Here is a 23,594-nt window from a genome sequence, read left to right on the forward strand (position 1 = left end):
GTCACAGCAACGGTCGGGCCTGGTTCTGATGGCAGCAGGATCTGAGGGCCCCACATGTGGAACTCCTAGTCCTCCCAACTAGACAGGATGGATAGGGTCCCCAGTGTGCACGGGCTGCACCTCTGACACCTGCCTGGACACCTGCGGCCTGAGAAGGGTTAAAGTGGAGTGCAGGTGGGCAGCACAGGGCAGGGGGCACAGGCTAACAAGCCACGTGCCTTTCTGCATCTTGGTCTGCATCTGAAAGGCAAGGGTCAGTCCTTCTCGCTCAAGGGGCTGCTGAATGGGCATGTCTAGGTATGTCACCCATGCCTGGAACCTCACAGGGTTGGGCGCTGTGCCGAGGGTACAGGGACAGGATGAGAGGCTGTCGCAGCAAGCCTTCCCCACTCTGGGACCAGTGCACTGCACGAGCACATTGCCTGAATTATTTGATCCAATCCCTACAACAGGCTGTAGGCAGGTCCTTAATGAGAAAACCGAGCTTCAGGGAGGTCCACCCTCTGTCCCAGGCAGTGCAGAAAGAGAGGGGTAACATTCACAGGCCTCTACCCTCAGGAGTCCACAACCTCGTGGGAGAGAGACCAAGTGTTTGGTGGGCACCCAGCCCACCTGGTCTCAGGGAAGGCTCACAGGGAGGACGACCCCCGCCCTGCGCTGAGAGTCAGAAGGGTCAGCAGGGGAGGCACATACAACAGAGGGTGTGAAAACCCAATGTCTCCCCGCAGGCAGTGCACCTGTCCCCATCTCGAGAGGTGATGAGGCCCTGTGCTCTCAGGGAGCCAGGCTGGTCCTGGGGCCGGACCAGGCGCCTCGCCCTGCTGTCACCTGCAGCCTGAGGTTCTTCTCAGGGAGCTCTGTCTCTCTGAACTTTTCCCCCATTCTGGGGCCGGAGGCAGCAGAGCTCCCCATTTGCAAGAACAGCCTGGGCCAGGCGTCTGACACTCTCAGGGGTGGAGGCTTCATGTCACCATCATAAGCAGCTTGGCTCACGACAGCCAGCCGGCTCTTGTGAAGGGGAACCAATGAATTACGCAGGGGCTGCTGGTGCCCATAAGTGGAAGGGTAGGAAGGCTGCCGGCGTGCCAAGGCCATGACTCATCGGCACTCACCCACACCCCGCCTGCCGAGGGCAGACGGCCGCCTGGTGATGGCACCCACGGGAAGCAAGAAACAGCATGTGCACCTGGAGAAACATCATGCAGAGCTGGAGCGCTGAAGCCAGGTAAACCAAACTGCTGGGTCTGCAGCGGGGATCAGATCTGGGTAGGGTCCCAGGACACTGAGGTCCTTCGGGAAGGACTGCAGTATGTCCTCTTGGCAGGGACACAGCAAAGGGCCTCCCGGCCAAGGAGGAGGGGTCTCAGGCACCTTCCTTCTGGGGCAGTGGCGGGGCTGGATGGCAGCCTTCTCCATACAAAGGCACTGAGCTTCTTGCCATCACCAGCAGAGGGCACCCCATGCTCAGCTCAGAAACCGCAGACCCAGCCCACTCTGCCTGTGGTCAAGAAATGCAGCTCCCTCTCCAGCAGAGGCTCCCCACAACCCACCTAAGGGGCACCCTTGGCCTTCAGCAAGGCTACTGAGTGTCACACTGGGCGCCTGTAGCACCCACATGCCGGCTTGCCAGGTTGAGAGGACACAGGCCTGACTGTGGGGAGGACGTGGCCCCTCTGGGGTGCGGGCTGCAGGCCCGGGAGGCTCAGACAGGGGACTAGGCAGTTTCTGGGCTACTCTCTTGATGCTGCCACAGCCTCCCCAACCCCCCACCCATCTGTGCAACTCTCATCTGAGAGAAGCCTGAAAGCCAAAAGCAGCCCAGCATGTCACAGCATCTCAGGCCCTGCTCTGCAGTCCCCGTCACCCGGCCCCTGCCTGCCCTCCCAGCCCACACAGCACCAGCGCATGGCTGGGAGGCCCACATGGCGTGGCCTATGTCACTCCCTGCCCAGAAGATGTCCCTCTCAGAAGCGCTCAGCAGCCTGGTCCCCGGCCTGGAGTACAGGACAGTCGGCCTTGAGATCAGCACAGGCTTCCTGCATAGCCCACCCGAGTCGTCCTCCAGGGCACATGGCAAGGGTGGGCCGGGGTCACAATCCTGACTGCATCCCAAAGCCGGCATAAGGCCACGTGGCTGGAAACCACTGTCCCCAAGGCTCAGCATCTCACCTAGGGCAAACACTCCCAGCTGGAGCTGTGGGACAGAGAGGGCCAGGGCCTCAATGGCCCCAGGACAGGGACGGTACCACTTTGGCTCCCCGGGGCCGTGGGAGCCTGTGTGTGAAAAGGGCACCAGGGGAAGATCCTATGTGCTCTGCATCTGCGTCTGTGTATCCCTGTGTGTGTCTCCATGTCTCCGGGTGTGTTCATTCTCATGTGAGTGTGAGTGCCTGAGCGTGCCCTCGTGCATGGAACCCCACATAGGCCTGTGGCCTGGGTAGGTGTGTGCCCGTGTGTCTCACTGTGTGCGTCTCCATGTTTCTGTGTGTGTGTTCCCATGCAAGGGCATGTCCCTGTGCGTGTCAGGCCTGTGTGTGTCCTGGTGCAAGTAACCTCGTGTAGACATGGGTCCCTGTGTGTGCTGCGGAGCGGGGCAGGGCAGTGGGACAGCAGGCCCCAGCTGGCAGGACAACACTCCCTTTGGGGAGCCCCCCGCCACATCCCAGGTGGGAAACACCAGTTGGAAGAAACGCCACCTGTCTTCTTGAACAACTAAAATCATCATCCCCACAGGAACCCCCAGAAAGCAAGGGTGGCCAGGACAGCCTGCGTCCTCACTGTCCCAAGCCCACCCTTCTGCTTCTCTGTGACGACGATGCTGGCTATGCTCCTCCATTTCTTGGAGCCTCCGTTTCCTTAAACATGATGGGGTGAGAAAGACCAGTCTGGTGGTATATTCTGAGGATTAAATGAAACTGCGACCTGCAGGGCCTCACACGGGGCTGTCACCCTTTGCCATGTCCTCTGCAGGTGCAAATGTGACAGTCACAGCTTCCCATGAATCACACCACTCACTCCTCACCAGGACTCTACGAGCCAGGCACCATAACCCTGATTTCTACACACAAGGAAACTGAGGACCTGTGAGGTCACATTATGTGCCCTGTCTTCTGAGGAGGGGGTCGAGTCAGGCTGGTGGGCGTGAGGAGGGGCACCTCCTTGCTAAGGGGACTGCCTCCTCCAGCTGTCGCCAGTGCAACATCACCCCCCGCCCCAAGCACAGCCTATCCAGGGCCTTCCCAGGAAGGCCAGCCTGGAAGAAGCACACTGTTAGGGCTGAAAGTTTCTGTCCCCCTCAGAATTCATGCTGAGGCCCTAACTCCAATGGGTTGGTATCTGAAGGTGGGGCCTTTGCTAGGTGAGTAGGTGTAGATGAGGTCAGGTGGTGGAACCCATGTGATGGGATGAGTGTCCCCATAAGCAGGAAAAAAAGAGAGGTCCTTTTCTCTCTCCATGTCCACTCCCAGGAAGGCCACTGAGGGTACAGTGGGAGGGTGGCCGTGCTTCTCACTGCCCTCACCAGAACCTGACCCTGCTGGCACCCTGGTCCTGGATCTCCAGCCTCCAGAACTGTGAGAGAGGTAAAGGCCTGTGTGTGAGGCTCTCAGCAGATGATACTTTGTTAAAGCAGCCTGAACTGACTATGACACGCTCCAGGAACCAGAGACCATGGCTCCATGGAGATGCTGGAAAACTTCCCCAGGTACAAGAACTGCAGTTTGATCATCAACAAATCAGCAGGGCCTTGACTGGTGGGACAAGGAAAAGTTGCCAAAGAAGCCCACATAGCAGCTGAGGAAGTGGAGAAGGAAGACGGCCCAAGTGAAGACCAAGGTGGAGCTTCCAGCTGCTGGCTGGTGGGGGGCCCCTGGAGGCAGCCGGTGGCCTCAGCCCCCGCTATCCTGCCCCCAGAGCAAACTGCACACCCCTGGAGACCTGGCTGAGTGCCACTGAAACTGGCTGAGCGCCACTGAACTGGTTGCCACTGCCTGTCAGTGACCCTGTCTATGTAGGGATGTGGCAGACTCCAGAGGTTTGGCAGTGGGACCAGGAGCAAGGAGGGTCACCAGGCAGGCCAATATACACTGCAGCCGAGAATGAGGTCAAGGGTCCTGCTCGCCTTTCCCTCCCTCTCACCTGCTCTTGACTTGCCCTCCCTGCAGACTCTCTGGTCCCCAAGAAAGCCTCCCATGGCCAAACTGGCCGAGAAAGTTTCCTATGCCCTGAGAGACACCATGCCAGGAGGAGGGTAGGGCAGGGCCTGGGAAGGACAACGCTGGCTGACAGCTACAGTCAGGGTGGCTGGTAGCAGCTAATGTTTACTGAGCTCTTTCTGGGTGCCAAGAAGGTGTGAAAAGAGCATGACGTAAAACATCTCATCTCACTCCACAGAACCCTCCCATGCAGCAGGCTCCAGCTCCACCACTTCCTGGAGAAGAAACAGCTCGGAGGTAAGCAACATGCCCACGCTCCTGGAAGGAATTAGAACTTGGCCCAGACAAGCCGAGAACCCAAGCTTTGTTTGCCAATGTTTATGAAGGGCCCAGAAAGGCCTAGCCCTCGACATGGGCACTAGCCTTGCCCTTACAGCTTCTGTTTGGTGTCCAGTGGAGTTGAGAACCCCACCCATCCTGTCTTCACCCCTGGGGTGGGCACCTCCCTCTCCGTAGCACCCCTTGCAAACTTTGCCAACAGGGTCTGGCTTCTCCGACTGTTTTCCAACTCTTTTTTTTTTTTGAGACGGAATTTCACTCTGTTGCCCAGGCTGGAGTGCAGAGTGCAATGGCGTGATTTCGGCTCACAGCCACCTCCGCCTCCCAGGTTCAAGCAATTCTCCTGCCTCCGCCTCCTGAGTAGCTGGGATTATAGGCACTTGACACCATGCCCGGCTAATTTTTGCATTTTTAGTGGAGACGGGGTTTCACCATGTTGGCCAGGCTGGTCTCGAACTCCTAACCTAAAGTGATCCACCCGCCTTGGCCTCCCAAAGTGCTGGGATTACAGGTGTGAGCCACCATGCCCAGCCTGTTCTCCAACTCTTTAATCATCAACTGAAAGACCTTGGTTCTCCTCTGCCCGAGCCTCACCATCTCTCAGCCTCAAGCCTGCACTGGTGGTACTTCCCTCCTCCAGGGCCTTCCTGCAGCTCCCGCTTGGACTGCTGCCTGTGTTCTTCCTAAAAGAGGGACCTCTGCGATCCCAGGCAGAGAACGGGTATTGGAGGTCAATGCCTGGCTGGCTCTTGGGAAACAGAACATCCAAACTGGATCGTCCGCTATGCTTCCGAGCCCAGGCCGAGGGGGTGCTGAGCAGCACATGGTGCCAAGGCTCCGAGCAGACAGGCAGGCAACCACATGGGAAGTCACCCAGCAGTGGAGATCGGTTATCTAACTGTGAATTTAATTCAGCTAAACAAATGAGCGCCACCTACCAGCCCTCAGAACCCAGGCCTGGAAAGAAACTGTGCCTGCGGGATCCTTTGATCCTGTCATTTTGGGGAAGCTAAGGAGGGCATTCTCCTGGGCAGCACCTGTGGCTCAAGGCCCCCAGGTGTGCTTGGGCCAGGATGCCAGGAAGCCGGAGCACCTGCCGGCCACCATTCAGCATCAGGGAGCCACCTGGAATACAGCCCAAAGTCACTGTTCCCCAAAGAGCACAGCCCTGGAGCCGTGGGACGTGGCTGAAAAGGGCAATGAGATTACAGGAGCCACAGTGGGGGTCTGGGGCTGGGGTGGCTGACCCTGCACAGAGCTCACACCTGGGCCTCTCCTCGATGCCAGACTTGCCCAGGCTCAGCAGGTAGCAATGGGTCACCTCCCAGGAGGCCCAGTAGGGACTGCAGGAGAACCTCGAAACACCCAGGCCAACAGAAGCAGCTTTCCTCTCGACATCAAATGACAGGGAGGCCAGAAACAGACCCAACCCCTTGACACATTCCCAGCAGCAGCAGCAGCAGGGGATGGGGTAGTGTGCGTTGCTGAAAGGGACATCTCCTCCTCCTTCCTACCTCCAGGTAGTGCAGGAACAAGAGGAGGGGTGGAAACGTCCTATCGGCTCACAGAGGTGGAAGGGAACCAAAGAGTAACACACCCGAGGGGCACACAGGCGGCCAGGGGCCCATGGCCTCACTTGCATCCTGGCTTAGCTACTTAGTGGCTGTGTGACTGTGGGCAAGACATTCAACCTCTGTGAGTCGCAGTTTCCTCATGTGTGAAAGGGAGATCACCTCTGACCCCACATAATCATCATGAGAACGCAGAGGCACAGTTCCTGTCTCCCTTTGGGAACTTGACACTCCATGTCATGTACCAAACTAAGAGATGGGCAGAAGAGAAAAGTTCAGGCCCTGCCCCTGGCTGCAAGTTCTAAGAGGAAGTAGCCTGGAGCTTCTGCCCCTCTTTCCTGGCTAATGTCGTCAGGGGAGCTCGCCCGTCACCTCCGACACAGATGGCGGCATGCAGGCAGGCCACCACCCCTCACTTTCATAAAGTCCCTCGCAGGCTGTGAAACCTTTTCAGTCTCAACACCCAGTGGAGGGGCCACGGACCCTGCATCATTGCCCTCAGAGACCACGGACACCCAGGGAAGCAAAAGGGCGTCCCCAAATCAGTACACTGGTAGCAGTGAGGGAGAGTGGACTCTGGTGGGGCTTCGCCCATCTGGCATCTTTCTTTCTGCATCAAGGACTGCAAACCCGTTGGGCAGTGCCAGGGGATATTGAGGTGGATGTCCAGGCTTGGAGTGCCCAACTGATTAGCAGCATCTGCCCCAGGAATGGCAGGGGCAGGGGCAAAGCACAGGCATCTGTCTATCATTCTGCCTTAGCCACCATCAAGCCACCTCCCTTAACATGCCTCGGATAGAAAGCTCTGAGTGAAGGGGTGCTGGTCAGACTCACGGTGACTTTTCTAGAGTCATCAGTCCTCCATCTTGCTTTGCAGTTAAGGCACCCAGGTGGCCCCTCCTCGATGAGCAAATACCCCTCCACCAGGGCGAGGTCCTGAGGAGGATGCAGATCCAGGCCCCTGCCTCTGTGAAGCGCCCAGCCCTTCTTTTTTTTTTTTTTCTTTTTTTTTGAGACAGAATCTCGCTCTGTTGCCCAGGCTGGACTGCAGTGGCACAAGCTCAGCTCACTGCAACCTTTGCCTCCTAGGTTCACGAGATTCTCCTGCCTCAGCCTCCTGAGTAGCTGGGATTACAGGTGCCCACCACCACGCCCAGCTAATTTTTTGTATTTTTAGTAGAGATGGGGTTTTACCGTGTTAGCCAGGATAGTCTCAAACTCCTGACCTGGTGATCCGCCTGCCTTGGCCTCCCAAAGTACTAGGATTACAGGTGTGAGCCACCGCGCCCAGCCGCACCCAGCCCTTCTTAAATTACACTTCCTCCTTGGTGGCCCTGAGACATGACCATGGGTAAGCATGGAAGTCAGCCCCCATGGGGACGGATGCAGGAATGAGGGCCTGGGTGCCAACTTCTAGGCAACATCGCGTTTTCCTTAATTCCCCAAAGCAGTGGATTCCAATGATCCCAGCACTGAGAAGGCCCTTCCTTCTCTCTAGGGATGCTAAATGGCAGCTGGAGTTGCAGGGAGCAGACTCGGCACAGGAGAAGCCATGGGAAAAAGGACGCCCACACTCACTTCCCAGGAGGTCAGAGCGCTCATAAAAGAACAGTCAGTAGAAGAGAAAGAGCAGGTGTCTCAGGAGGGTAGGGCGAGCCTGGCAGGAACCCACCCAGCATGTGGAGGCTTAGGAGAAGCAAATCCAACATCCACTTAGATCTGTGTGGACTGCCCACAGGTTTGTCACAGGTTTGCTCTCCTTCTGCAGCCCTGAGCCAGGGAAGAGAACCAAGGGCAGGGCCTGGTTGTTGCTCCAAGAAGCAAGATCTGATCCCCCACCACTCCCAGGTCCCAGCCATGGGATGAGCAGCTGGGGAACACTTGCACTGCTCAACGCCTCCACTGGAAGGTGCCAGGGACCCACTTCCACCTTCAATGGGCTCAGAGACTGCTAAGGAGCCAACACGGATGGCGAGGACTGCCACTAAATCATGCCCATTTGAGAGCCCAGGTGCCCAATGAGGTGGGGCCATGTTCCCACCCTGCTGCAAAGACAAGGAATGGGCCCAGTTGGGAGAAGCTCTAGGCCACCCAGTGGGTCGGTCCTCATGATGCTGGCATGGGACCCTGAGTCTGCCCAGCTCCAGGGCTTGGACAAGCCGGAGAGTGGAATGGAAGGGACAGCTCCCTCCTCCTCCATGCCCTTCCTGGGCCAGGCCCACCAGGAGAAACTTGACCAAGTCCCTCACTCAAGGTCAACTTAGATTAGACTCTGAGCACTCAGGGTACCATTCCCAAAGTGGTGTGTGGCAGATGGGGCTGACAGCTGCCTGCCTGGTGGCCCAGGGCAGGAGGAGGAAAGCAAGCCCCATGTGCTGGGCAGGTCCACCCTGGGGGCCCTGAGGACAGGGCCTGTGTCCTTGGTACAGTGCCGACCACATGGCCCATGAACCAGAAGAAAGAGAAGGAGGTGGTTCTCTCTCTCTCTCTCTTTTTTTTTTGAGATCGAGTTTCACTCTGTCACCCAGGCTGGAGTGCAGTGGTGAGATCTTGGCTCACTGCAAACTCCGCCTCCTGGGTTCAAGCGATTCACCTGCCTCAGCCTCCCGAGTAGCTGGGATTACAGGCGCCCGCCACCGTGCCCAGTTAATTTTTGTATTTTTAGTAGAGATGGGGTTTCACCATGTTGGCCAGGCTGGTCTTGAATTCTTGACCACATGATCTACCTGCCTAGGCCTCCCAAAGTGCTAGGATTACAGGCGTGAGCCATCGCACCCAGCCATGAGGTGGTTCTGAGGCAACTACAGTCAGGTTCACGCCCAGCCTGTGTCCTGCCTGGGCCAGACAGCTTCTGCCCCTGCATGAGACCCCTGAGGCCGTGGGTCAGCTCTCCTCGCCTCAGTGCTGCTTCTGACAAAAGCTGTTCCCCCTGGACACCGGCTCCCCAGCTTACACGCCTCGGCTATTCTCAGAAGCTGCTACCTGCCTGGGAATGCATCTGCCTCACTATGTGCCAGGCCCCACCTAGGAAGGCTCAGAGCGGCACGGGCAGAGGCCATGCCTGCTCATCGATGACGTGCACACAGAGTACGTCAGTGACGAGAGGAAGGGGAAGGAGAGTCTTCCCAGAGGAAGACGTGAAGTGCTTCATCCAGTCTCACATCACAGACACAAACCACGAACCCCACTTTCTAATCCTTAAACCCGATGTTAACTGTTTTTTAATGAAAGCACTCAGGAGGAAGTAGGAAGATTCCAGGCAGACAAAATGCCATCTTCCTACTCACCTCCTTTGCACAAGTCTCCTTGGCCGGGGAGCCTGAGCTGGCAAGAGTGTGGGGGATAAAAAAAGGGGTCCCTGGACATAACCCACAATGACAGAAAAGGAAAGAGGTGGCTGAGTGAAGCATGGTGATGGCTGCCGCCTGGAGGGCATGGTGCATGCGGGGTCACCCCTGCGACTGCACCCAAACACCTTCCACACAGGACTGAGTGTGCGGCCAAACTCACCAATCCCAGAAGGCAAGGTCTGCTGAGGACCAGGAAGGGCTCTAGATCTCAGATTGAGGGTGCCCTGCATGCCCCCGGCTCAGCAGGCTGGGTGGACCCAAGCCATCCCCTGCCACACTCACCTCTCCCTTCTTCACCGTCATGGACTGCCGTCGGGGTGTGATCTCCTCGTTGATGCTGGACAGGAAGTTCTGTGAGATGCGGAGGGCGTCCTGCAGCAAGGGGTGGTCTGGGTGGCTGGCAGGAGTGTGCTTCAGCAAGTCCTGCCCCAGGAAGAAAGACTTGAGTTAGACACAGAGGAGCACTGGCACCTGCCACTGTGTGCAAAGTGCAGACACAAAGTGCGGACGGAGCCCAGAGCGCCGGCTCCCTCAGTGTCACCACAGTCTCTCTCACTTGGGCCCCAGCTTTGTGGACAGAGCTTGTATGAGCACCATCCTGGAAGCAGGTCCTACATGTGTTCCAGTAAACTCACGCTGCATGCACGTGGCCAAGAGGGACTCCTCTGTTAAGGATCTAGGGCAGGGTTTCTCAACCTCAGCACTGTGGACATTTTGCGTGGAGTAATTATTTGTTGAGGGACAAGAGAGAGCTGTTCTTTCACTACAGAATGTCCAACACCATCCCAGGCCACTATCCATTAGATGCCAGTAGCACCCCCTTGGCTGCAGCTATGACAACAAAAAAATGGTCTCAGAACATTGTTGCTGTGTGTGCCCGAGGGAGCGGTTTTGGTCCCAGTCCGGAGGGGCGCTGTGACTCACATGGAGGACCAGCGTGCTCCTCGTCACACGGTCCACAGGCTTGTAGAGCAGAGCTGTGGAGAGAGAGAGGTGGTGAGAGAGGCCGCACATGGAGAAGCACACCAGCTGCCTGACCACCCTCGGTGCAAGGGTGAGTGGGGAGGGGGCTGCCCCAGCCTCCATAGGCCCCATCTCCCCTCTGTGCAGTGACAAGGGCAAGGCTAGAGCACCCAACAGGAACACTTTCAGTCCAGGACATTCACTGCATGCAGAGTCCAGAGCGGCCGTCAGACCCGAGCCTGCACAGCTGGCTCGGTGACAACAGCTAAAAAGGCTCAGCGCTGCCGCTCCTCTAGCCTGAGGTCAGGGAACCCACCCTGGCAAGGATGGGCTGGGGAGGGCCCCAATTCTGGAGGGTGACCTGCTCCCCAGCCCAGAGGGTAAGCTGAACAGACCTCTTAGCTGCTCTTACCATCGATCCCGGGACATTTCAGACGCCTGACTCTGAGACAGGCAGAAACCTACTCAGATGCCAAAACAACACTTGGTTTGACAGGTTCTCTGGCGACCTGCCCGAGGACACCCGGACTCCAGAGGCACATGAGCCCCACTGCAGTGGGAGCAACTCCCTGGCACGGTGGGAGCCCTGGCCAGCCTCAGCCACCTGTGCTTCTCCATGACGACAGTGAGCGTGCGCCCATCCCAGGCACGGACGCTTAGGTGTGTTCTGAGACATGCCAAGTATGTTCTTCACAAGACTCCCACGACCAGCATAAGGCACACATCGCTATTTTCATTTTGCAGATGGGGAAACTGAGGCTCGGAGCACAAAGCTCCGGCGGCTGCTGTTCTTTTCAAGTGTAACTATTCACAACACCCTAACAACTGAAAGTAAGAAGTGACTGAGAATTCCTGATACCACTTTCCCAGCAACTCTGGACTCAATTCCTGCCCAGCCACTTAAAGCCTGTGCTCTGCACAGATTACTTTATGACCAAACTTGTCATCGGCAAAAACAGAAAATAAAATCCTTGTTACAGCCGGGTGCGGTAGCTAACGCCTGTAATCCCAGCACTTTTGGAGGCCAAGGCACTTGAGGTCAGGAGTTCAAGACCAGCCTGACCAATATGGGGGGAAACCCCGTCTCTATTAAAAATACAAAAATTAGCTGGCTGTGGTGGTGTGTGCCTGTAATCCCAGCTACTCGGGAGGCTGAGGCAGCAGGATCACTTGAACCCAGGACGCGGAGGTTGCAGTGAGTCAACACTCTGCCTCAAAAAAAAAAAAAAAAATCCTCCTTACAAGGCCACTGGAGTCAACACGATGACATTTAAGTCAATATAAGCAGCACTTTGTTGCTACTGTTGGTGGCAAACTGGTCCTGATGGTATTCTTCCCTGCCTCCCTGAGCTGTTCTTTCCTCATCCCCACTCTATCTGAAGAGCAGAACAGGGAAGGCGCCAAGGGGTGACCCAAGTGGGCACTGTGTCTGCTTTTCCACAACGCCCCCTCTGCCGGCAGCAGCCTCCCTGACGAGGGCACAAAGAGACCTCAGCATGCAGAACTCACTTTCCAGAGAGTTCTTGGCCGTTGGATCCTTGGCATCTTTGTTGCTTCTGGCTCTCAGGTTCTGCAGAGAGAAAAGTGCATGTTCACACAGATGACACAAGCAGCTTTGATGATGGAGAAAGTTCCCCCTTCGGCAACAATTTCAGCTTTCCCTCACTGCAACAAACCCCAGGTGCATTCTGAGCTGATAATGAAATCACAGGGTGTGCAGGGACCCATGAGCAAGCTGAGCACGCAGGATGCCCTGGATGCTGCGGTCCACCTGGGACAGGGCTTCTCAGTCAGATCACTGTTGACATTTTGGGCTACAAATTTTCTGAGCAGCTGTCCTGGGCACCGTAGGGTGCTGAGCAGCTGCCCGGGCCTCTACCTATAGGTACAGGAGCATGCCTGCCTTCCTGCTGTTGTGACAACCAAAATGTCTCCAGGCATTGCCAAGTGTCCCTTGTGAGCAAAATCACGCCTGGCTAAGATCCTCTGACACAGAGGATCCTGTAAATGGAGGCCAACAGGAGCACGCTCCTAAACACACATCACTGTTTTCTTGGGGCAATTAGACAGCATGCAGGAGGCTGGCAGTTCAAAAGAGCACCCATCTTTGGAGACAGCCAGGGCAGGCCCACCACTGCAGACTGACACTGGATTATACCTCCACCTGCCCTCTCCGGATTTGCAAGTGTACTTACTAAAAAATGAGGTGCTACGATTCCCAGGGCAAAAGCAGGGCTTGTAAGTGAATAGCCTGGGCTGTTTTGATACAACTGCGTTGAAAGCATCACTGGAGAAGTGCAGAATAAAAGATCCCTGTGTGCCTAAAATCCTCTGGGAAGGAGCTGGATTAATTCCTAGTACTAAGCTTCTGAACGAAAGCATAAACAGCAGAGACGGAAGAGGTTCTGGAGTTGCTCTGCCAACCTCTTGTGCTGCAGGAAACATCTCAAGACCAAAAGAAAGTGTTTTCCAGCTCACTGGGGCCAAATGCTGGCATGCACTTTGGTACCTTTCCTGAGAGTTTAACAGCCCTCGCAGTGATTGTTCTTCTGTACATCTGACTCAGCAGTTCCCAAAGGGTGTGAGGGGGTGGGAGAGCCAAACAAAAGAGTGCAAAAACCAGGTGCTGGGCTCACAAGAGCCTGGGAGGTGGCTCATGTGTCCGTGGACAGTGCGACGCTTGGGAGTTATCTAGGAGCTCCAGGAACACCTGCCTCAAGAAAACTTAGGAGTTTGGTTTAACCCTGCATTTCCCAAACTGGCCTGACTCCCAAAGCCCTTTTCATGTAATTCCTATTACCTACTGTCTGGAGAGCTGGTGTTCCATGGAACCAGATCTAACTGGATGCTGCCCATCTCTCAGGACTGTCCCAGGAGAAGACGGACACTACTCCACTCCTTTCTGTACTTGAGGGTGATCCTTGAACTCCCATGCCTGAGCACTGACCTCTCCCACACCTCCACAGGGCTTGCTGCTTTCTCTTCCTTGCGTTTGACTCTGCTTTCTTTGGGTGGCTCCAATTCCTCTGGGTCTTTTTTGAAACACAGAGAACCAAAGTGCATGTTGCCCTGACGGTGCAGGTGCCAACAACTTTCACAATGGGTCGGTTTGCGGCTGGTCCTGAGCCCCATCCCACTCCCTGCATCTCAACCATGGCTCAGAATCCACTGGTGCATAGTTGGCAGCACCACGTGATCCCCAGGTGGCGTCCCATGGTGTTTTCTCCCTCCTCTGCAGAAACCTGTCTGGGTGGACTTGAACTTGCCCGCTTAACTGTAACCTGCTCTTAAAAGATCAGGTCCCTGATTTGTCAAGGTCACTTGAAATTCGGTGCCACCATTCCAGCTGTTGGGGAGGAGGGTTTCTTATTTAATGAAAAAGGAAAAGAGAACAGATTGAATGGTCCAGAGGGAGTCTGGCAGTGTGGAGGGAGCTGGAGCCCTGGATGCATGCAGAGCCTGTTACCAGCAGCACCTGGTGGAGCAGGGTGCCCCACGGACTCTGGAGGAACAGAGCGGCAGGTACTGTCACCACTGGAGACATCAGAGCGAAGCCCATGATGCTCCATCCTGTGATAAACAGTAAGACGGCATAAAGCCTCAGGAACAAAGCCCAGGGGTGACAGCTGAGGGTGTGTCCCAGCAAGGGTGACCGCATTCACTCCCTATTTCTAGGGCCCATGTCTCTTTCTAACCCTGCGGTTCTCACATGGAGGGCTTTCTGCTCAGAACCCTTGCTGGGTGGGGGAAAGCCAAGTCAGAAGGCAAAGCTACAGCGAGATGGGGGGCTCATGAAGAGGCAAGGGTCTCCAAAGAGGAAAATGTCGCAGAGTGACCACCAGGCAGACACAGGCTGGGGAAGGGCAGGAAGAACCCCAGTCTGGAGTGCAGACCCAGGGGTGTGGCTGGGTTCTGGTTCCGGCTGGGCCACCAGCCTCCTGAATGGCCCATTCACGGTCTCTGTTTCTGAATGACTCTTTCGAGGCCCTGGGTGCTAACACTGCATGGTTTGAGGTTTCAGCTTCCTGGGGCTAAATGCAGGCAGGGAGTCAGCAGCGTCTCAGACCCGGGGCCTGGGTTAGTGCAGCTCCAACCTGTCGCTTTGCTCCTCACATGGAGCTACAGAGCACAGGTGCCATGAGCCTTCGCCCCATGGCACTAGCCCCTCAGTGCTTCCTCAATGCTCTCAAGGTCTCTGGCAGGCTAGAAAAGGAAGAGTGGGCCAACTCCGGCCTCGCCTCCAGTGCCAGGTACAAAGTCAGCCTCAGGACTCTTGCAGTGAGAGCTGTTAACGGGCAGAACTACAGACACCCCTCACTGCAGACAGACAGTGCAAAGAGTGTCCCTGGAACTCGGCAACCCCCAGAATCAGGCCCTCGCCCCTGGGGAGGCAGGACGCCCTGTGGGCTGCTCCTTCTGTCTGGGCACAACAGCATCCCCAGCACAGGGCTGACGCAATGAACCCAACAGAATCTGGAAACAGCTGGGGTTCACGACCAGATCTTGATCTGGTGCACTCTGTTCTCCTCGGGAGGTGGAGGGTACAGGTGGGAGTCAGCGGTGCACCTGTCTGAACGGCATCAAGGCATTACCTCGGAGATTTCTGCAAACTGAGCATTGGCCTGACAGCACTTCTCAGCCATTTCCATGGCAACTCCGTAGTTGTCCACAAAGGCCCGGTACACACCCAGCTGGCTGGCCTGAGGGGGAGGAAGGAAGAGAGAGTGGGACAGGTGCTGCTGCTCCCCCATCTTCCTGAAGAGCAGGCTCCCGTGCACAGCTCTGCAGAAACTCCAGCGACAGCAGATGGCACACAGGCTGCAGAGGCCTCGGCGCTTCCGTGCTGCTCCCTCCCACCTGCTCCCCTCCCCACGCACCCAGCACACTTCCCGCTCCCAAAATGACATGCTGAGAAGTGACTCACGGCGCCAGGCAGGTAACAGTTCCCTTCCAGAGCTACTTATTCCTCCTACCCCACTCACTGAAATGGTGCCATGAGCGGCAGCTGAAGTTCGAGGTTGTCAGTGAATCTGGACAAGTGTCTGCGCGCAGCACTTTCCCATTCTGGCTGCAGGAGTGTACCCTGGACACAGAGGTTACCCCCTGTCCCACCCATGGTGTTCCATGCATGTCCAGTCCCTTCAGACACATAAGAAACGCCAAGTCCGGCCGTCTTTGCAGAAGAGAGCCTCCCGCTGCACAGACAGAAGCCCATCCTGGGCCTGGTGAGGGTGCTCAGGTGTCATGCTACACACCTGGTGGGGAGAGACTGACTGGCTGTTAAGGTGAGAGGTGTTCTGTTTGTTCTTTACTAAACCAATGGCAATAATAGATCTCCTCACTGCACCTCCAGGTCAGACACACACTCGATTCAGCAACAACTTGTGTGAGTGCAGTAGACACCGCCATCTCTGGGCCCCACAACACCTTTATGGGCAGCGAGGGAAAAACCAGCAAACCTAGGCCTGGGGAGTGTAAGGGCAGACCCAGAAGATGCACTGGTCAGGGCTGGAGACTCCCACTGTAGCTGACTGCAAGCTGGAAGACCAAGGCATTCACGGCTCCTGGTGTTTGTTTTGTGTCAAACCTAAATTTTATTTCCATGTGCATTTGCATTTATATTGAATTTTATGTTTCTACAGATGACAATCCCAGAAGCTGGATAACCAGGCACCCTTGGCACTGTCTGATCTTCTGGCCCTGCTCCCTGCAAGAAGCCCCTGCAAGAAGGGGCTTAGGGTGTACGAGGAAAGGGTAGCAGCCGGAAGACACCTGCCAGGCCCCTGCCATGCTAACCACCTGGAGGAGTCCTTGCATCCTCCAGTTCTAGGTTCTTCCTCATCCGTGCAGTGATGAGGTCCAGAGCTCTTCCTTCTTTCCCTCCTCCCTCCTTTGCAAGTCACTGAGTGCCTCCCAGCCTTGGCACAAAGCAGCCAAGGGCCTGCTTTAGGCCTTGTCACCGCAGTGGTGAACAATTCAGACACGGCGCTGCCCTCTGAAGCTGGTGTACTAACAGGACAGTGCCTGATAAACACATGCATGAACACACACAAGCAAAGTAATGGCAGATGGTTACAAGCGGGACAGGGACTGAGAGCGACGAGGCTGCTTTTGAGAACGTGGTCAGGACCAGGACAGCCTCTCAGAAGAGGTGACAGCTCAGCAGGGTCTCAGGGGTCTTGCAAGGAGGACTCCTTTCAAGACTTCTCCTCCCTCCTGCTCCAGGAGCTCACATCTTCCAGGTGGCTTGTGCGAAGTTCTAAGCAATTCCTTTCCACATTGTTCACTAATCAAAAACGTGCCTCCGGATCTGATGCACTGAGAAGCACACTGCCTCGCTGCTGTGGTGCTGTTACGCAGAACGTGAAGCTATTCCTGAGGAAACTGGCAAACCTGAGTGGGCCTGTGCCCTTCAAAAAATGTCAAGGTTGTCTGGGCGCGGTGGTTCACGCCTGTAATCCTAGCACTTTGGGAGGCCGAGGCAGGCAGATCACCTGAGGTCAGGAGTTCAAGATCAACCTGGCCAACATAGCAATACCCAGTTTCTACTGAAAATACAAAAATTAGACGGGTGTGACGGCGCATGCCTATAATCCCAGTCACTCGGGAGGCTGAGACAGGAGAATCGCTTGAACCTTGGAGGCAGAGGTTGCAAGGAGCTAAGATCACGCCACTGTACTCCAGCCTGGGTGATAGAGCGAGACTCCATCTCCAAAAGGAAAAAAAAAAAAAGGCAGGGTGCAGTGGCTCATGCCTGTAATCCCAGTACTTTGGGAGGCCAAGGCGGGCGGATCACCTGAGGTCAGGAGTTTGAGACCAGCCTGACCAACATGGTGAAACCTCGTCTCTACTAAAAACACAAAAAAATTTAGCTGGGCATGGTGACACGCGCCTGTAGTTCCAGCTACTCAGGGAGGCTGAGGCAGGAGAATCGCCTGAACCCAGGAGGCGGAGGTTGCAGTGAGACAAGACTGCGCCACTATACTCCAGCTTGGGTGACAGAGGGAGACTCTATCTCAAGAAAAAAAAAAAAAAGTCAAGGTCATGGAAAACAAGCAAAGTCTAAGGAACTGGTACAGATGGAAGGAGACTAGAGAGATGTGACAACCAAGTACATAACATGATCTTAAACCGGGTCCTGAATCAGAGAATGAAAACAGCTGTGAAGAATGCAATTGTTAACTTCGGGGAAATTTATATGAACTACATATTAAATAACAGTATCTCATCAATGTGAAATTTCCTGAATTTGACAAATTGTACTGTGAGTTACAGGTGAGAATGTCCTTGTTCTTAGCAAATGAAGTATTCAGGGGGGAAAACATCTTGTGCTTGTGTGTATGTGTCCATGTGCGTTTGTATGTGCACAGAAAGAGATAAAGCAAATGTGGCAAAAAGTTCCCATCAGTGTATCTGGGTGAAGGCTATACTAGAGCTCTTTGCCCCATTCTTACAGCTCTCCTTTAAGTTTGAAATAATTAGAAAAATAAAAATTCTGAGTTGATAAAACTTCAGCCAGAACCACAACCCGGAGCAGGAAAGTCAGCCCGTGCAGCCCCACATGAGGAGGTGGCAGAAGCCGCATCTGAGTCTGGCTTTCTGAACCATTGGACGTGGATCACGAGTTCCTGGGCTTGGAAGAGGAACCAGAGCTGGGCAGGGCACTGCAAGCTCCTTTGGTCCTAAGACTTGTCCAACCTGGAAGCCTGACAGAGCGATGCTGGGCCAACCCTACTGAGCTGGTCAGGGAGACAAGGGCAGGCACCGGGCCTATCTGTCCTTGGGGAGTCCCCAGCACCCAGCCCAGGTTGAACACACGTGAGTACTCAGCTCACAGTTATGGGGAACAACTTCCCACTGAAACCCCAGCCTCTCCTCCGAGTCTTCCGGCTGCATCATCTGATGCATGAAGGTAGCTCAAGGCCTCCAGGGCAGCCAGTGGAAACTTTCCAAAGTTAAATTCCAGTGTTCCTCAGATATTAAAGTTTTAAAAAAGTCTCTGAGTGATTTCGGAATATTATCTGGGGAAGAGCTCTGGATGTGTGTTTTCTTCCCCCCAACAACACGATTCTTCATTTCTCAGGAGGGCGTCAGGCCAAGTCACATCCACTAGGTCTTCTTTTGTTTTTTTTTTCTGTGAACAATCAAGCTTTATTTTTACAAAAATGAAACTTGTAAAATCTCTCAACAGCCAGCCTGAGGTAGGGCTGGCTAGAACTCACTCAGAACTGCTGGGTTCCCTTTGCCCTCTCATGGTTTCAAAGCAAAACCAGGCCACAGTGCCCCAGGAATGAACCTCCGGCCCCGAGAGGTTGGTCAAGGGTGAGGTCTGGCTGCTGCCAGCGGGCTATTGGCAGCCTCACTTTTCTTTCCAGGAAGTGGCAGAAAGAAACCACCTGGGAAGGTGGAAGAACCTCACCTCACTCTGTAGGCTATCATGGATCTAATAAGGGGTATCGGATAGGCCTCTCCAGGCCAGATCCTTGCTCTGGCCAAACAGAGTCGCAAGGCCCGGGTTCAGCCCCACTCCTCTAAAGCAGCAGGTCCTGCCTCTCCAACAGGTTCCTGGGAGGGACTGCATCTCTGGTAAGCCTCAAAGCTCCAGGAGTCAGCAGCCTCTAGTGCAAGGTGCCTGAGCACTGGGGTCACAGGCCCAGGAGCACAGTGGGGCAGTGGGGAGGAACTATCACTGCACCTTCCATGCAAGAGAGGTCCCTGACTCACTGGTCTCCTTGGCCCACAGGCAGGGGTGGCCCTGACGGTCACGGTTTTTAATATCCAGGATGTGGAGGTTGTAAGACAGTGCAGCATAGAGATGCTTGGTGGTGAGATGCAGGCAGTACACAGGGCTGCCGAGGGGAGTCGACGTCAGCGGGAAGGCGTGCAGGCAGGCCACAGCCGGTCCCACAGCCGTACAGCACTGTAGAAGGAGGAACCTGTGGCCAGCAAGTGGTTGCCATCTGTCTGCAAGGCAGTACAGGGTGCTGTTGTGGGGCTCCTCCCAGTCCATGACACAATTCCAGACACTGGTGTGGCGGTCCCAGTAGCGAACGTAGGTGTCATAGCCACAGGACAGCAGTGTGAAAGGGAACTCATACATGACATCCAGCACCCCAGTCCTTGGGGGAAAGTCACTGTCCAAGTGTGTCATCAGCTGCCCACTGCTGAGGTCCTAGATTTTCAGGGGTGAGAAGTGCCCACAACAAGCCACCCCTGTCACAAAAGAGCTGAGTAATGGCCTGGTAGCAACGGACCAGATTCGGTCTTCAGTCTGGATGGTGTATAAACACTACCCCAGCTGGCCAGGATGAAATTAGCCTGGGATATGTACAAAGCATCATCCTCTAGCTGCATCCAAGGCATCTGACTGCATCTCCACTTCAGCAGAATCCCCTCTAGGCAGCGCCCCAGTATCCACTTCTGAGACACCTTCACTGGGACACTGGTCATCAGGTTGGTGCCGAGCCGCGTGAAGCCAGAGTTCAGCGAGGCCCGGGCTATCTGGCGCCGAAGCAGGTCGCAGTTGGTGAAGCGCCGCAGCCAGCGGCACACCTGGGCCAGGCGGCTGAGGTCCGGCATGTCGAGGTAGGAGCAGATGAGCAGCAGCAGCACTTCCGGCAGGCGCCAGAGCGCTGGCCCCGCAGCCGGGCAGGCGGCCGCCTCCCGAGCCGCCTCCTCCTCCTCCCCACTGGCTGCCGCCGCCACGGCCGCCCCTGTACCCGGGATGTAGGCCCAAGCCTGACCCCCTTGTCCTTGTGCTCTTCCCGGCCTGGCGCCCTCCAGCCGCCTAGCCCTGACCCTCCATTCCTCCTTCTTCCCATACTCTTCCTTGTGCCTCCTTCCCGGCCCCTGCGCTCCCCTCATCTTTGATGATGCTATGCTTCTCGCCCCTTCCTCCACGCTTCCGCCTCCCTCTGCTTCCTCTCTTGGGCATGCCCTCGCTCCCGCCTCAGCCCCCGGCCCCGCTGCCTCCTTCGCCGTCTGCGGCCCGGACTTCCCTTCCACCCTGCTTCCTCTTCCGCCTTGCCCCTCTCGCTAGCTTTTCTCTTCCTCTTCCCCTTCCTTTGCTTCCCCCTCGCCACCCGCCTTTCCTGCAGCTTCCTCGCCTGTCCGCCCCCGCCCTCACCCGGGACGGCAGTTCCCGGGAGCCCCCCACCCAGCGGCCCTGGCTGCCCAAGAGCGGCCGCGGGGCCGGCCCGATGCGGAGCCCAGCCCGAGCCACCGCCCTCCACTAGGTTTAAAACTGCTGACACACACACGGAGAAAAGGGGGGGCTTCAAAGATGGAGGGGGCGGCATGTATCAAAATACAGCCTCCTGCTCTCTGGCAATAGGGGAAAGAGCCCCAGGGAGCAAGAACTGGAACAAATTAAGTGTCTTGTGTGTTCCTCAAGCCTTAGCTCTGGCCTGGAGTCTGGGGGGTCTGCAGCGCAGGGTGGCAGAGGGAGGGGTCTCTACAGGAAAGCCACACCTCAGAGCAGAAAACTCAGTCCCCAGCACCAGCCAAGGGGAGGACCAAGGCCAGAGCTGGGTGTCTAGGTAGTCCAGAAGTGCTGGGGGCAGGGCTTTTAAGGAATCCCATGCTCTTCACACTTAGAGGGGGGCCTGGCCTCTGGCCACACCTGCCCCTAGAGGACTTGTTTCCCAGCGGAGGAAGCCTGCTTCAGGGAAAGTGTGTGCACACAACATGTGGTGGTGCGCACCTGTAGTCCCAGCTACGCGGAAGGCTGAGGCCGGAGGATGGCTTCAGGCAGGAGTTCTGGGCTGTAGTGCACTACACACTAAGTTTGGCATCAATATGGTGACCTCCTAGGAGTCGGGAACCACCAGTTTGCCTAAGAAGGAGTGAAACAGCCAAGGCTGGAAAGGAAGGAGGTCAAAACTCCCGTGCTGATGAGCGGTGGAATCGCGCCTGTGAATAGCCACTGCACTCCAGCCTGGACAACGTAGTAAGTCCCCATCTCTTTTTAAAAATATTTATCTAAATAAATATAAATTAAAAAAAAAAAAAAAAAGGGCTGGGCATGGTGGCTCACGCCTGTAATCTCAGTACTTTGGGAGGCTGAGGCAGGTGGATCACTTGAGGTTAGGAGTTTGAGACCAGCCTGGCCAACATAGCAAAACTCTGTCTCTACTAAAAATACAAAAAATTAGCTGGACGTGGTAGTATATGCCTGTAGTCCCAGCACCGGCCCTGGGTTACTTACCAGCTTCTGGAAGAGGTCGCCCACCTGCTGCTGGTGGCTCCACTGCTGCACGCGGGGGAAGAGCCCATCATAGAACTCCTTGTGGATCTCGTAGAGCTCAGGCACTTTGAAGAAGATGGTCTCGATCTGCTGACTCGTCAGCACCGGCTGAGAGGTGGTGGCAGCGGCTTTCAAAGGCTTCATGGGCTGGAAGAGGGCACAAGTGAGGTAGCACAGGTGAGAGGGGCTGCCATCCCTCAGGTGCATTGTATGACAGTAGACAGTCATGGTTACCTGACATATGCACTTTTATTTTTAAATCACATAACAAATACAATTTTAAAACTAGCTTGGTTTGGCAACTCAGTCTTCCACTGGTATCCACTCCAGGGATGGCGAGCTGCACCCAGGCTCTGACAGCTGACCTGGGACTTAAGGGCAAAGAGGCTCCCCAACCCTGTCACCCTGCCCCATCCCGCCCTGCTCAGCTCCCTAAATCCTCCTCACCAGCAGCAGTGCCTCCAGGTGGCTCAGGTAAGTCTCCTCGCTAGCCAGTATTCCAGACAGGACCCATTTTCTCATCTCCAAGCCCTTTTCCAAGTCCAGCTCACTCTGCAGGAGAAACAGACAGAAGTCAGCCTGGAAGGGCAGTAGCAGGATTCTTGCATCAGGGCCCTCTGAGAGAGGAGGGCCAGCTTGTTGACCTCTGGACAAACCTCTGCCCCCACAAAGGCTCCACATGGAATTAAAGGGAGGCAGGGGACCCTCTGCACATACTAAGCCACATGCTCACGGTCGCTGAGAATCCCGGGGGGGTCATCTGGCAACACCAGGGCCACCCTTAGTCTTGCCAGACCGCGAAACAGAGTTTGGTGCGGAGCAGGCTGGGCCAGGCCTCCCTCCACGCTTCTGCACGCGACCCAAGGGTACCTGCCTGACACAGTCAGGGAAGAAGGAGGCTCTGACCTGAGGGGGCGTCCGAGCCCACAGCATGGCCACCTGGCTCCTGCTGCAGCCAAACTCCACTCCCCACGGCTCACCTGGGGCCCGCCTCACTTGGATTGTCTGACTGCTGCTGCCACATGACCCTTCGATTGATGGGGCCCAGGCAGCACCGCCTTCTCCAGATGCCCTCCCTTCCAGCCACAGGGACTGCTACCACCTGCCCCAGAAGAACCCTGTCCCTGGGGCTCAAGGCCTGTGTCCCCTGACCCTGCTTTTTAGACCCCGACATCACTGGACTGGCAGGGACCCTCTTACATGTGGGCTATGACAAAGTCCCCCCTTCCCATTAGCGTCCCTGCTGAAAGTTCAGGGAAGCTCTACTGTTTTTGTCTCCAAATGAAGAAGCTGACACATTGCTGGACGTTGGTGTAGGGGACAGAGCCCACGCCCCTGGGAGGCCACCTTCTAATCCTAGTTATGATAACATCTCCCCTCCCCACTCAAATTCATGTTGAAGCCCTAAACCCCAGTAACTTAGAACGTTACTGTATCTGAAGGCAGGGCCTTTAAGGTAAACTGAAGCCAAAAGGTTCCATATGTCCCATTCTTTTTTGTTTTTTTTGAGATGATGTCTCGCTCTGTCGCTCAGGCTGGAGTGCTGTGGCACAGTCATAGCTTACTGCAGCCTTGAGAGCCCAGGCTCAAGTAATCCTCCCATCTGAGCCTCCCAAGTAGCTGGGACCTCATGCACCCACCACCTCGCTCTGCTAACTTAAACATTTTTGGGGGGGTCCAGGCGCAATGTCTCACGCCTGTAATCCCAGCAGTTTGGGAGGCCGAGGCGGGTGGATCACCTGAGGTCAGGAGTTCGAGATCACCAGCCTGGCCAACATGGTGAAACCCCGTCTCTACTAAAAATACAAAAATTAGCCGGGTGTGGTGGCCGGCGCCTGTAATCCCCACTACTTGGGAGGCAGAGGCAGGAATTGCCTAAACATGGGAGGGGGAGGTTGCAGTGAGCCGAGACCATGCTATGGCACTGCAGCCTGGGCAACAAGAGCGAAACTCCGTCTCAAAAAAAAAAAAA

The 23,594-nt window shown here is 55.8% G+C and overlaps 1 protein-coding gene and 1 pseudogene across 1 annotated transcript in view; both read right to left on the reverse strand.

The window, feature by feature from the left end:
• The window catches only part of BCR (BCR activator of RhoGEF and GTPase), a 134,487-nt gene that overhangs the window by 32,736 nt on the left and 78,157 nt on the right, over nt 1-23,594 (reverse strand). Inside the window, exons 3-8 of the mRNA XM_002830901.6 lie at nt 22,070-22,174; nt 21,584-21,769; nt 14,970-15,077; nt 11,887-11,947; nt 10,339-10,391; nt 9,697-9,837 (exon numbers count right to left, since the gene is read on the reverse strand). Coding sequence (XP_002830947.3) covers nt 9,697-9,837; nt 10,339-10,391; nt 11,887-11,947; nt 14,970-15,077; nt 21,584-21,769; nt 22,070-22,174 — 654 coding nt within the window. The remainder of the gene's footprint in view (nt 1-9,696; nt 9,838-10,338; nt 10,392-11,886; nt 11,948-14,969; nt 15,078-21,583; nt 21,770-22,069; nt 22,175-23,594) is intronic.
• Nucleotides 15,084-21,577, reverse strand: LOC129052518 (uncharacterized; annotated as a pseudogene).

This window comes from Pongo abelii, chromosome 23 (genome assembly GCF_028885655.2).
Source record: "Pongo abelii isolate AG06213 chromosome 23, NHGRI_mPonAbe1-v2.0_pri, whole genome shotgun sequence".
Classification (NCBI taxonomy): domain Eukaryota; kingdom Metazoa; phylum Chordata; class Mammalia; order Primates; family Hominidae; genus Pongo; species Pongo abelii.